The sequence below is a fragment of the Charadrius vociferus genome, unplaced genomic scaffold (genome assembly GCF_000708025.1).
Source record: "Charadrius vociferus isolate BGI_N301 unplaced genomic scaffold, ASM70802v2 scaffold549, whole genome shotgun sequence".
Lineage (NCBI taxonomy): Eukaryota > Metazoa > Chordata > Aves > Charadriiformes > Charadriidae > Charadrius > Charadrius vociferus.
This window is the reverse complement of record NW_009650103.1, coordinates 3161279-3174857: the sequence shown is the minus strand read 5'-3', so window position 1 is coordinate 3174857 and position 13579 is coordinate 3161279. Positions and strand designations below refer to the sequence as shown.

The 13579-nt window shown below is 36.4% G+C and overlaps 1 protein-coding gene across 1 annotated transcript in view; it reads right to left on the bottom strand.

Moving 5' to 3' along the window:
• CNTRL (centriolin) overlaps positions 1-12308 on the bottom strand; it is a 34587-nt gene extending 22279 nt beyond the window's left edge. The window contains exons 1-11 of the mRNA XM_009892267.1: positions 12131-12308; positions 11568-11701; positions 10846-10976; positions 9379-9520; positions 8342-8528; positions 8050-8243; positions 6151-6270; positions 5055-5280; positions 4491-4600; positions 3150-3344; positions 437-590 (exon numbers count right to left, since the gene is read on the bottom strand). Coding sequence (XP_009890569.1) covers positions 437-590; positions 3150-3344; positions 4491-4600; positions 5055-5280; positions 6151-6270; positions 8050-8243; positions 8342-8528; positions 9379-9520; positions 10846-10976; positions 11568-11701; positions 12131-12308 — 1771 coding nt within the window. The remainder of the gene's footprint in view (positions 1-436; positions 591-3149; positions 3345-4490; positions 4601-5054; positions 5281-6150; positions 6271-8049; positions 8244-8341; positions 8529-9378; positions 9521-10845; positions 10977-11567; positions 11702-12130) is intronic.
• Between the last annotated feature and the right edge of the window lie 1271 nt (positions 12309-13579).

The following is a 13579-nucleotide window of genomic DNA, read 5'->3' as shown; positions in this document are numbered from 1 at the left end:
AAAGATGACATTTGCTACTTTTACAGCTAAATCAATTTTGTTTCAGTTTTTATATTCATATTCTTTTGGGGGATATTTACTTTCACATAAACTAGGTGTACAGTAAATGTATACATGAATTTAGTTCATTGACTTTGGTAAGTCAGTTTCCAAAACTTCCCCCACCTTAAGGAAAAACAAACAAACAAACAAAACCCCCAAACCACCAGCCTGCCAAACTACCTTCCCCAACCAAACACAACCAAGATGAACATCATGATCATGATAAAATAATTTACCCAAAGTCTCCTTTTAGATCAGTTAAGAATAGTTTTTCATCCTTTTCCTACACATTCTGTATTTCATTTAAGCCAAGATAAACAACACTGAATTCTTAATTCAATTGTCCCATTATCCTAAATACAAGAAATACTGTAAGACAAAAAGGAAAATTTACCATCAGTGAGCTGTTGCTCCAAGTCCTTGATTTCCTCAGTTTCCTTAGCAATCCTAGAGAGCATTTCATCCAGGCGACTCTCAAGCTGTTTGTAATGTTTGTTCATTACATCAAACTGTTGTTCTTTACTTGTTTTTTGAGCTTTCATGTGAGCCTGTAAATTAACAGTTGGAAAGGTAAAGTGGGACAATGTCAATATAAATTGAAAAAGTCAAACCAGTATTTTAGCCCAGTTCTGCAGTGTCTTACTACCAGCAGTAAGTCTTAAGCGTAGTGTATGTTGTGGTACTTGGGTTTTCCGTTGTTTTGTGGGTTTTTTTGCTTGTTTTTTCCTTTGTTAGCGCCCCAGGAAAAAGCCCAGATAGGCAAGCAATCTGTGCGCTAACAGCATTGTTAGTAGTCTGCCCCTTGCCCAGACATGATAAGGCCTGCATTTATAAATTATTACTCATGGATACTACCTTTCTTCCTGCCTTTACTTTTTGTTACACAACATCCTCTTTCAGTCAAGAACAAACATGATTTCCTCCAGAAGCTTGAATCCTGTCATCCTGCATTGCCTTCACAGCAGATGATGCTTTAGAACTTGTCAGGTCACCACCCAAAGCAAAATACAACCAGCAAGTCAGGGCAACTTTATAGCAAAGATTTACTTAAAGTAGATTTTTAATTTTTTCTTTTTAAATATATTTCTGGGAAATACACTGTACCCGCAGCTCACAGAGATTTTGGTCAGGACTTAATGCATTTGGTATGAATTTAGCTGATTGTTTCAGCTGTATACAAAACTAGGTTATCAACACAATATAGTGCTATCTGTTTCTCACTGGTATAAAATTAATCACAAATAACTCAAATGCCAGAAAATTTAGAAAACCACAGAATTACACTGTGATGATAAACACACCTTTTTCTTACTACTCAAAAAACTAAACTAAGCTAGCAGTAGAAATTTTAAATATAAGCTCTCACAAAAATCACTTACACAGTTGCTTCTGTAACAGAAGTTATGGGTAAAAACATAGCTTTCTGTATTTTTAATGTATTAAACCTGAACTTATTTTTAACATTCCCGTTAGTACAATTCAACTTGTCACCTTGTTAAAGACAAACCGCCATTCAGCTTTCAAAAGTGAAATTTCAACAAGTAAAACCCAATTAGAGGCGCTGCCGCTGAGTCATTTTGCTGCAGCTGCTGAACGTCACGAGAGCGCTGTTTAAATTATCAAAAAAAAAACCAAACCACCACCACCAAACACTTACAGCTTTGCCTTTGTCTTCTCTTCCTCCGGTATCATATGCAAAACGCCCCACCCCTGATCTAGAATTCATTTGACTAAAGAAGCGGTATGTTCAGCTCAGAAAGCAGTTCAGCGGAGACTCCCGTCTTCTCCGACCGCTTCTGCCCCGGCAGCAGAAGGCAGCCGGAGCTCCCCGGGCCGCTCCGGGGCCGTTCCCGGGGCCGTTCGGCGCTTCCTGTGTTGTGATTTGAAGCGCGGGCAGGCGGCCGGCGGGAAGGGAAGGGAAGTGAAGGGAAGGGAAGGGCCGGGCCCGAGTTCAGCCATCCCACCCGAGAGGCGCACGGCCCTCCCGCCGCTCAGCAAAAAAATTTTTAAAAATAATAATAACATAAAAATTGCATTTTTTAAAAGCGTTTGCAGGCCTCTGCTGAAAACGGGAGCCAAGCATAAAAATTCTTCCTTTGCATACTTAAAAGCATCGAGCTGAAAAGCTCTCATTTAAAAAGACACAAGCTTTTTTCAAAAGCTATTAAAAAAGTAATTCCGTTTCATTTTTATTGAAAGTTTCTGTAAGTGTTTGCTGTACCTGAACACAGTTAATAACTCAGAAGTCAAAAGTCTTGCTTCCTTGGAGATCAAAAAAATGAGACTATTGAGCCAGAGCTCTCCCTGGTGCATCCAGGTTTGCCCCAACCCTCTGATGTGGGACCTCGCAGACCTTGTTGAATCCATCAGGAATGACAGGGCTATATGTGCCAGCAGAGAAAGGGCATTAGCCCCCACCAAAAAGGCAGTATAAATCATTCTAATTCTGAAAAGATTTATTGAAAAGTGATTCTAGTTTTAGGATGCTGGGCTACCGTGGAAAGCCAAAGCTGTTGCTGCCTTCAGCTGTCGGCGGTTCACAGCCTGGAATATTCATACAAGCTGTCACCACTTCGGCCAGGTCAGCCACATCTGCCACTCCAGTTTTTCTAGGCTGACCTCTTCCAAATAGACTTTTGTGCCAATGCAAGAGGTCTCTGACAAAGCAGGACTTCAGCTACAGGCCTGTAGCAGTTACACAGACCTTTAAAAATCTTTAAGGCCAGATTTTACAAAAAGGTGCATTAAAGACTTCATACACAGAAATTGTCTCCAAGGCTCTGCACAGCATGTTTTTGCAAAGCATCAAGATCTACTTCTCAATGTGCTGTACAGCAACTGCATTGAAAATTAGTTGCCTAAGTGTTTTACCAAAGTTGCTTTTTGTGGGTTTGGTTTTTTGTTTGGTTGGTGTTTTTTTCTTTTAAACTGTGAGGAATTGTAGCTTTTTCAAATGATAACAGCTAAGGAAATTGATAAATAGCTAAAAGAATATGTACTTCACGACATAGCTGCAACTGAACAGTAATCAGTTAAAATACCTTTTACTACATTTCTCAGTACAGGAATATATACAGAACATAACTTAGGACTTCAGTTTTACTCACATGTCTTGGATCTTCAGGATTTACAGAAGCAAGAGAACTCTGCAAGTCTTCTAGCTCTTTCTGTTTTTTCCCTATTTCTCTTTTCTGTTTCTCCATTTGTTTTTCCAGTTCTAAAGCTTCCTCGCGTAGCTGGTGCAGGATTTGTATCTTTTCACTCAATTGCTGTTCAAGATCCTCCTTGTCAGCCTGGGATATCTGGAGATCGCATTGGGAGGTTGGGTAAAGTAGTTTAATTGGAAATACACAGCTGATCAAGAACATTTTCAAAAGTTAAAGCAGACTGCTAGTTAAGCCTAAAAGGTCACCTAAAAATCATCTATTCATTGTTTTGAATCTTCTTAAAAATAACAAAAACTCATAGGATTTTCTCAAAAAGAGGTATAAAACAGACAGTTTGCTTATGGTAACGAGAAATTTCATAACATTAGTCTACCATACCAGGAAGTACCAGAGCCCTCATTTTGACCATTATCCTGAAGTGTTGTATTTTCAAACAAGACTTCAGAAGTCTCCTGTATGATTCCTTCTTGCAGTCTCAAGAGGACTACCTGGAATGTCTTTTTTTCCCCTGCCACAGTTATGACTTCTTTAAGTTAAAATATGGAAGATCCTGGTCATTGATTTTAAGACAAGTTTAAAGACTAAAAATAGCAATAATTTATGACAGTTGTTGAAGAAATGGAAGATATACTTTTAGTTTAATACTTATAAATATTTAAATTAGTTATTGCTGTCAATTATGTAGCTACATTGCTTATTATTAGCTGCAGAATTAAACCTACACAGTTACAGTCCTTCCTATAAAATCGTGATATATTCAATCCACACACCTACATGCTGGGGCTCAGGTAAAACTTCCTCTGGCATGAACACGTATGTCACATCATCAGCACTGCTTATGATGTTGCGACATTGCTCTGTCACTTTCTGCTCTGTCTACTAAGCCTTTAAGGAGCTGTAAGTTTATGGTTATTGGAACCGAGAAAGTAAGTTCAAATTCAAACCCAAGTCTCCTGCTGCCTACCGCAGTGACCCTGAACTGTCCACTTATTGCAGTGCTCAAATCTCTACTTATGTTCTTCCAAAGCGTTCTGGGGAAAATTAACGCTCAGCAGCTGCATCACAGGGAATATGTTTAGATGCGATTAATTGCACTACAACTCTGACAGCTTATTCATAAACAAGCTATCTATAACCCATAAGATTTTTTTTTGTTGCATGACAAATGGATTTACGTATGTACAACAGCCCCTTTAAAATAGAATGGGGAGAAGTTATGTTTTGTACATCAAAACTGCTTTAAACATTTTCCCTTGCTATTCACTTCACTTCTTTACATACTTTTTTCTGAGCCAGAGCATCCTCCAGTTGTTGCAGTTCCTCTGTTACTTTCAAAACCTGTTGCTCTGCATTTCCTATTGCACTTTGCAGTTCTTCTAATCTTCTTTGTGCTGCAGACAAAAACAAACAAAACCCCACAAAATATACAATAATATCTGTATAACATTGATATGCATGTTTTCTGTTAACATGTTAATCAGAATACATTTTCTTAAAACAGTGATAATCAAAACTAGCACATTCTGGTTTCTCAAAAAGTATGTCTTAAGGTTTTTAATGAATCTTATACGATTAAATTAATGCATCATATATGAAATGTCCCATGCATTCTCTTTTCAATATTTAATCCTTTCATCTTGAGTTATCTTAAAATAATAGCAAAAGGAAACTGTAACAGTTTTGACCCAAAATGCATCAAGTACAGTGTTTAGAAATTACAGCATTGACAGCTTTTGACACACTATTGCTATTCTTATGTCAGTATGTGTCAAGCATTTATTCAGTGGAATCAACTACACTGATATACATATTTTAACTTTAATTTGATAAAAATTAAGATTTTACCTGAATTAATCTTTTTTTCTTTACCCTCTAGTAGTTCATCTAGCGTTTGGAGCTGTAATTTCATTTGGGTTTTCCTACAGAAGTCATCTTCATCTGGTTGCATTTTTCCAATCTCCAACTGCTGAGCTTTGTGAGCAATGTAGCCTTCTCTAATAAACATGTTTCTTTTATACCTGGCCTTACCAATGTATGGGCTTTCACCAGGCACGTTATCAAGTTCAACATCCTAAAACGTATGAAGCAATAGGTCTTTATATCTATTTCAGAAATATGGTTGCAGTCAATTTGTAATATACATTTGACTCTCTTAACAAGCATAGAAAGGAAAACCAATGTGAAATTAGAATAATTAAAAGAAAACAGACTACACTTGACTTGCTTGGCCTTGAACATTCTTGGTATTTGATAATGGAATTAAAAATAAACCCAATTAGGGTATGATCAGTTTGTTGCAAATGAGTAATGCACGGTGATATTTAAGTGGAGGTATTTTTTGTAATGTTTTAGACTTAGCAATATAGATTACACTTAGTTCATCACATTGTTGCACTTAAACTTTACTCAAACATAACTTAAAAAAATCATTCATAGTTAGTGATTACTGATCTTTACATTTCTTGTGCAGACTCCTTTCATTCAGGCATCTCTACAATTTGTTTTTGCAAGTATGACAGAGGTTAGCTCTACTATGAGAAAAAAACAACAGAAAGGACAGAAATTCTAATACCATTTAACTCGAGAACATTCTAGCTTGTGGAATTTCTCCAAGTGAAAGGGCCTCCAAAATTAAGCCAGAAGAAAGGACTATGATTTGTTTGGTTAATAATAAGAATGAAATGTTTGTTCACTGACTCTACTTAAGTATGCGCATAGGTATGTATACTAATATTCAACACATTAAAAGTCATTTAGATTCAGTTTAGTTCAAATCTTCTAACTTATGATTTTAAAATTAATTTTTTTTAATTTCATGACTAATAACTCTTAATAAAGCAGTATCTATTAGAATTATAGAAGAAATATTAAGTTTTCTGTTTTCCAAGCTGAAAAGCAAGAGAAAGAGCAATGAAAAGATCCATTATTTTAAAATTATTACCTCTGATGGAAAATAATTTAATGGCTCAAATTTTGCATCAATCTTATAAAATGCCAGTTCCTGCTCCAATTCATACTGCTTCTGGCAAGCTCGGGTTAGCTCCATTGTCTTCTGCTTTAGCTAATAAAGCAGTAAACAAAGTAAGTCACGTTCATTCAAGTGTCATGGTCACATACATTTCAATTCAGTAGAGAGCAGGGCAAGGACATTAACTTTGAAACAAAGCTCACAGCAGAAAAAGTTAAGATGGTGGATTTTTGGATCAAGAATATCACAAAGTGCAACTTTATTACAAGATACAGTAAGATGACTAAGAGTTGACAAGAACCCCACAATTAATATAACAGAAATGATCACATGAAAGGCCTGTTAAGTTTACGTGCATCAAAGGCTTGAAAATAAATCTGTCACTAACTTAGGATAAAAAAATAATTTGGGTACAATCCTTTAGCAAAATCAGTGCCAAATAACAAATGTATTTACTGCTACTAATGAGCAGTGAGAACTATTAACATTTATTGTCTGTAAAAGAAATAAAACATCTCAATTGTCAAGTGTATAGAGCCTATGCATTTCATCTTAGCTCAACCTTGTGCTAGTTAGGTTTTGAGGATTTTATGTTTGTTTGGTTTTTGTTTGGTTTTTTTTTAACTGAAGGCCATCATGTGATTTCTTTTTAAATCAACTTTGCACGCTGAATACCTGAGGGAGAACATGCAGCAAAACTCCAATAGACAGTGGAAAGCAGGACTAATGGAGGAAAAGAAATAGAACAGAGTGGAATAAAGGAAAGGCTTAAAGGAAGATTTTAAAACCCAATATATGTCAAGCAAAAACTAACTTCATTTCAGAGAAAAGAAAAAAAAAACCAAACCACCAAACCCCTCAAGAAAATTTTATCCAAAACCCACAGTGAATATAAAGCCTCACTGGAATACTTCACACAAATGCTCCTACTTCAGTAAACATGCAAATAAATTCTAGAAATGAAAATAACCATGCAACCCAGGAGCACAGTGGGGCTACCTTTAGTGAGGAATAAAGGCTCTGCGGAAAGGGAACTGTGACAAACCAATACACCAGCTAAAGGAAGAAAGAATCAAGCAAAGTTTATCATCCAAAGGATAAGAGTGGGTTAAGTTGCAAAAGATACGCTGCTAAATCTCACTATACTGAAAACTACATCTTAGACATAGGCTGCTGGTTTAGTGTGCATGTTCACAGAAGACACAGCTATAGAAGTATCAGGTATAGAGATTCTGAAGGATAAAATTTTAGAGGACAAGTCTAACAGGTAAGATAAAAGCCATATAGCACGTTCCAATCGGGTCATTCACAACTGAGCACTCTGAAGTCAGTAGGGCTCTTGCATTTTATAGCTACCAGTGAAAGAAAACCAAAGATTTTACGATGATCTTAAAGTACAAGTAAACTAATGGACATTACCCAAAATAATCAAGGAGCATTACTGACATAGAACATCTTGATTTTGTAAAAGCATTTAATCTTTTCCCTTATTGCAGCAGCACTTTAAAGTCCGAACAACACAGAGGAGTCAGTACATCAGCAATTTAGCAGCTAGAGGATACTTAACCTTTCATCAACTGACAGAATTTTAAACAACAACAAAAAAATTACCAGAGACAAACAAATAAGTTACTATGAACTATAAATTACAAGAGCGTTACCGTTACTGGCTCAATATACTTACTTTTTCCACAGAAAGAATATTGAAGAACTGGTAAAAGAATAATCACTCTCCAAAAGTTGAAGTGCCTAAATTTTGTCTCTCTCAATTTTAAATATAAATCTCCAGCCATCTGAACCCTGACATTGACAGCTCTGTTTCTGACAACAAAACTGTTCCAAATATTTACTTAGCGAAAGCGATTATCTTACCAATTCATTTTTGGTGCCCAGGTCCCTTTGTAGGTCTTCATAGCTTTGTTTCTGTTGCAAAGTCTTTTCTTTTAATGATTTGTTGATCTCATCTTGATGACGAAGTTGCTCAAGCACTTTGGACTGGTTAAGTTTAAGGTTCTCCATCTCCTTTATTGTGTTTTCCAACTCTCTTTCTAATTTTTCTACCTCTTCTGAAAAACAAAATGATAGAAAAACTCAAATAGAAAATCTTCTCCTTCTAAACTTAGGGTTTGTGCCATTCACTTTAGAACTAACAGATTACTATTACCTAAATTAAACCTCTCTAGAGCTTCCTGCCTGTCATGATTTGTCACTGGCTGTCCATCCAAGTTTTCCAGTGCTCGCAAGTGGAATATGGTGTACAAGCGGTAGTGAGGCAGACTTACAACTGGATTATCAGCAAGGAATAGAGACGTCAAATCTTGTAGAGGCTTTAGTTTAGCTATATCATGGAGCTAAATCAAAAACAAATGGAAAAATTATTAGACATCCTTCCAAAAACAATTAAACCTGCACTACGGAATTTCTGACTGCACAGAATGTTTTATGTTAGGTCCATCTCAAAGGATCTATTTTAACATTTATGCTAAAGTGGAATCTCTAAAAACCTACCCAAATAGACAGTACTATGACTAAACTAACTTCCTAAAATCAAATCGTTTCTTCTAAGAAAAAATACCACCGCAAAGAAGGCAAATGACATCAAGCTTGACCTTGAAAAATTAAAAATAACAAGGATATATATAACCTTCCATTCCCCTAGACTTATTCAAAAGAAAAGGGAGATTTTATCATGAGGAGTACTCAAACAAAGCTGGTTTATCTCTACTCCTAAGTAGCATGACTCCTTCAGGAATTTTATTAAGTGACTTCCTTTCATAGACACCATTTTGTAGCTGCAAAACATGGAAATTAGTCTGGACCACAGAAGTAAATCTAGTCATGTCCTAAATACAAAATATAAGCAAATAGATTATTTTCAGGTCTCCAAAAGCGTATAATTCTTTTACGTGACACCAACAACAACATGCAAGTGTCTTCACATTGTAATCGAGTTTTTCTTAAGTGTCCAAAAACTTACCATTTCCGAACAACATAATATAGGTTTATGCTTTGAATACCTGGCACAGGAGGAGAGGATTTTCTGATAAACAACTTTATTAGGCTCACAAAGGCTGTATTTGACAACAGACTGCGTGGAAAGACGCTCAGCAATTATTCAGGGTAAGTCAATCAATGTAAATGTAGCAGTTCACTTCATGAAAAGATTCTGAACAATTATTTTTCCCAACTATAATCACTTACTGATGATACTTTGTTCTTTTTCAAATTAAGGATGCGCAGGGATCTCAGTTTCTTCCCTACCCATACCGGAATATGCTCAATCTCATTCCCTGCAAGGTTCAGCTTTTGTAGATTCTGCATATGTTCTATACCTTCAATTTTACTAAAAAAAAGAAAAAAAAAAAAAGGGAAGAAAAACATAACTTATCATGAACCACAGCAAATTTATCCTGTAACTGAGACATTATGGATAAACAACAGCAAAATCTGTCTCAAATAATTATCATCCAAGAGATTAGCAAAAAAATAGTTGTTTACTGCCATGGACTCACAATTCAAATTAAACTACAGCAGCTTACTTTCGAGTACTACATTAAGACAAAAAAAAGAATTCACAGCAAGACTTTCTTGCTCACTGTAGCAAAACCTTTACTTCTACACACCTTCATTTTAACATTAGAATTATTTTAATATGTGGTAAATCCATTTTAATAAGCAAAATTTCTTCTTTTTCTCCCAAGAATGTTATGGGACATAGATGAACCAAAATAAATATATGTTGGGTTTGGGGTTTTTTTCCCATATAAAGGCAGGATCAACTGTAAACTGACAGCATGCAAACCTAAATTTTTTTAGTGTTTTCATTAAAATACTAAATAGATAATGAGGAAAACATACTAGGTTTGAGTTTACCTCAGAATTTATCTAAAGACATGAGTATTATAACAAAGTATGGTAGAATGTGCTCTTGTGACCACGTCATTTTTTAAAGAGTAGGAACCAACTGTATATAACTAAAGTCTGAAAAGATACAACATTTTCAATTCCTGTTGAGAGAGGAAGTTGTGTGAATGCAGTGTGTACAAATGCTGGTGTCTTACTTACTTCCTATTGTTAACTTCTCTACCGAAATCGCAGGTTCTCTACTGCAAAGTCAGTCTCACGTAAAGATCATAATTCACTAACAGAAAAATTAAAGGAAACAAAGTTTTGCCGGAACCATTGCCCTTCAACATTTTCATACCACTCAGAAAAGATATCAGACTCTCAAAACAGTGAAAGTGAAAAAGCGATTTAGTGAGTTTACAGCCTGCCTGATCAAGCCCATTCAGCTTCCTCTCCTAAAGGAAAACTTCCTGTATTTACCTGTAATTATATGCAGTAAAAGTTTAATTAGATTTTTAATGGATTTAATTGGGTTATTGTACACTCTTCATTACGGTATCTGGAAACTTGCATTTCTGGTTTCGTTTCCTAGGGAAACGAGTTTAACTGCAGCCATGGTACACTAACAGCACCTCCCAGAACTACTTATCCTTCTAATACCTAAGAGCTTGTGCTTTTTAAGAAGATCTGACCAAAGCCTGTTAGTCTTGACTTACAACTGGTGGGAAATTCACCTTAACTGTTCACACCTGTGAGAGAACTCAAGCCAGAATGCCCCCGTTATTGTATCTGGGCTTACCAAACATTGGTGTTTCTGCTTACCTGATTTTGTTGCAAGACAAATTGAGTTCACGCAACTTCATGAGTTTATCCAACTTCTCAATCTTCTCTATTTGGTTGTTACTAAGATTTAGCATCTCTAGTTTAGAGCACTTTTCCAAGTTTTCTATGTACTATAGAACAGAAAATTAATCCATTAGCATTGCAGCTTTATTAATTTTTTCTTTTTTAAAGAGAAAGTTATATTTCTATTTTTAACAAACACCTACTCCTTAAAAAATACAAAGTATTCTAACATTTTATTCATCACAGTTCTACTGTTGCATTCGAAAACCCCTGCTTTAGGTACAGTCTTCTATAGTGTTGGAAGAGGAAAACTAGATTTTAAATTTACAGTGGACCAGTCTCATCTACACAAAACGGTACTCGCCATTAAAAAAACCAACAAAAACAAACAAACAAAGCAAACCAACACAATCCAAAAGGTAAAAAAAATTACACAAATGGAGAGCGTTCTAAACTTCATTCTAACTGATCCAAATTTTGTTCTTTTGCACAAGTGTCCACTGACAGGTTCGGGGTTTTTTGTTGTTGTTTTTTGTTTGGGTTTTTTTTTTTTTTTTAAACAGAAGCTGCTTGTAGAACTAGGCTAACATAATTAGAATATAGCTGTTTATATCCACTTAAAAATAGACCTTTACTAAAAAAGAAATCAAAATGAATTTTAAACTTTGTTTAATTACCAGTTATTTTCAATAACTTACCTTAAATTTCTTGTCCCCATCCTTTGGGGAAGAAAGATTCAATGAGCTTATACATGCCAAGTTTTCCTGTTTTGACAGGCCTTTTATAAGGGGTTCAGTAATGTACCTAACTCCTGGACTAACACCATTTTCATCTGAAATTAAACACAGAAACTACCTTCAGTACCAAAAGAATTGGTGATTTTTATATTAGTCTTTTACTTCACACTGAATACTGGGAAAACATTGAAAATTATTCCCCACCACATGTGATGACAGGAGACAGCACACCAGAAGCACTTACAGGAAATGACATGTTAGAGGGTATAGTCTTTTGAAAAAGGCACAACATGCATCTCCCTTTGGCAGTCTTCCCCCACAGCACAGAACGTAAGGAGTAAAAGTCTCATTATTTGACACAGCTTTCGTTACTATCATTTCCACATTTGAGTACCAAAAGATGAAAGGAAATTTTTCAAGGTTCTTTCCAACAGATCATACATCTTTAATCATACAGTTCACAGAACACTGGCTTTTTGTGCTTTTAGTATGTACTTTTATACCAGCAGTTATTTATACAATACCTTTATGAAACTTATATTCAAAAGCAGCTTCTACATTTTCTGCTGTAATAGCAGGTTGTTGATGCCTCCGTTCTGTCCTTTTGCAAGCAGACGGAGATGTCTGTTGGTTAGGAGGAGATGGTGATCTCGTACTTGAACTGACAGGAGACATTGGACTAGGTGTCTCAGAAGCTGACATCTGTGTTTTTCTACATAATGCTTTTCTTACTGAGCCCTTCTTCATTGCCAAAACCACAGAATATCATATGACCAATATCTGGAAGAACAGAAATAAACATCAGTCTGTACATAAGTCTAAATCTTAATGATTTGCATACCAACCAAATTGTCTTTTTAGCGTAAGAAAATATCTCCAGCAATTAAATGGTGCCAAAAAACCCCACATCTAAGTCAATTCTCTAATGGGTGACAGCTTCCAGTTTTCTAACGCATATTTGGAGGAATGGTATACCTGTTTAGTGACACCATTCTACACCACAACACCAGGAACTAGCTGAACTGCTTCCTGTTTTGTAACTCTTAGTACCAGTCCTGCAATTTATGGCTTACACAAAGTCTGTCAGGTCTGGAGATACTCAACTCAGCCTAACATAGCTGGCAGAGGACAGAAAGAGATGACCAGGATTCCAATTGTTTTTAACCAAAGCTAGAAATTACACACTTTGCAAGCAAATACAAGAAAAATAAAAAGACAACAGAGAAAAAAAAATAATTAAAATTAGCCTATCGCTGGCATTCCTTTTGCAGTGTTTCCCTCTCTGAAAACAAGTTATTCCATGACTGCGTGAGAAATTCCAGAGAATGCTAACAGAAACTTCCCCCAGTGACGAACATATTTCCCTAGGCGTAAGCGTAGAAGCAGTTGTGTTCGCGTCCTGTGTATGAAAGCCCATGGAGTAACCATCTTCAAGGGCCAGGTTTTTATTAAAACCTAGACCCAGAAAACAAATCAGCACATTTTAAGATGTTAAGATAAAAACATATGCTTTTAAGGGAACTTCGAGGTATATGAGTGATTATATTGTGTTTTAAGTTGACAAGTTCTCCTTCATTAAAATAGATTTTTTTCCCTCCTGAATCTTCAAAAAGAAAGAAAGAAGGAGCCATTCTCTTCAATGCTTGGAGGCACAACTCTTTCAGGGCTAGGAAATTGAGACAGGAGAGAGGGGAAGATGGTGGTGAGCTACCAAAAAGCTACTGTGGGAACTTTCTTCGTGTTTTAAGGAGAGCAGTTAGACATTTTAATGCGGTTTCTTGAGAACAAATTGTGCTCTTGCAATGAAAACCACGACAAAACTCTCACGTTAGATCAGGCGGCGAAGGGGGATGCGTTGAGCTAGCCCGGCCAGGGAGGTCTGCCCTGGGTGTACCCCGCGCCCCGGCGCGGGGCAGAGAGGTCCTCGGTGCGGCCAGCTCCCTCCCTCCCGCCCGGGTTAACGGCTGCGCACC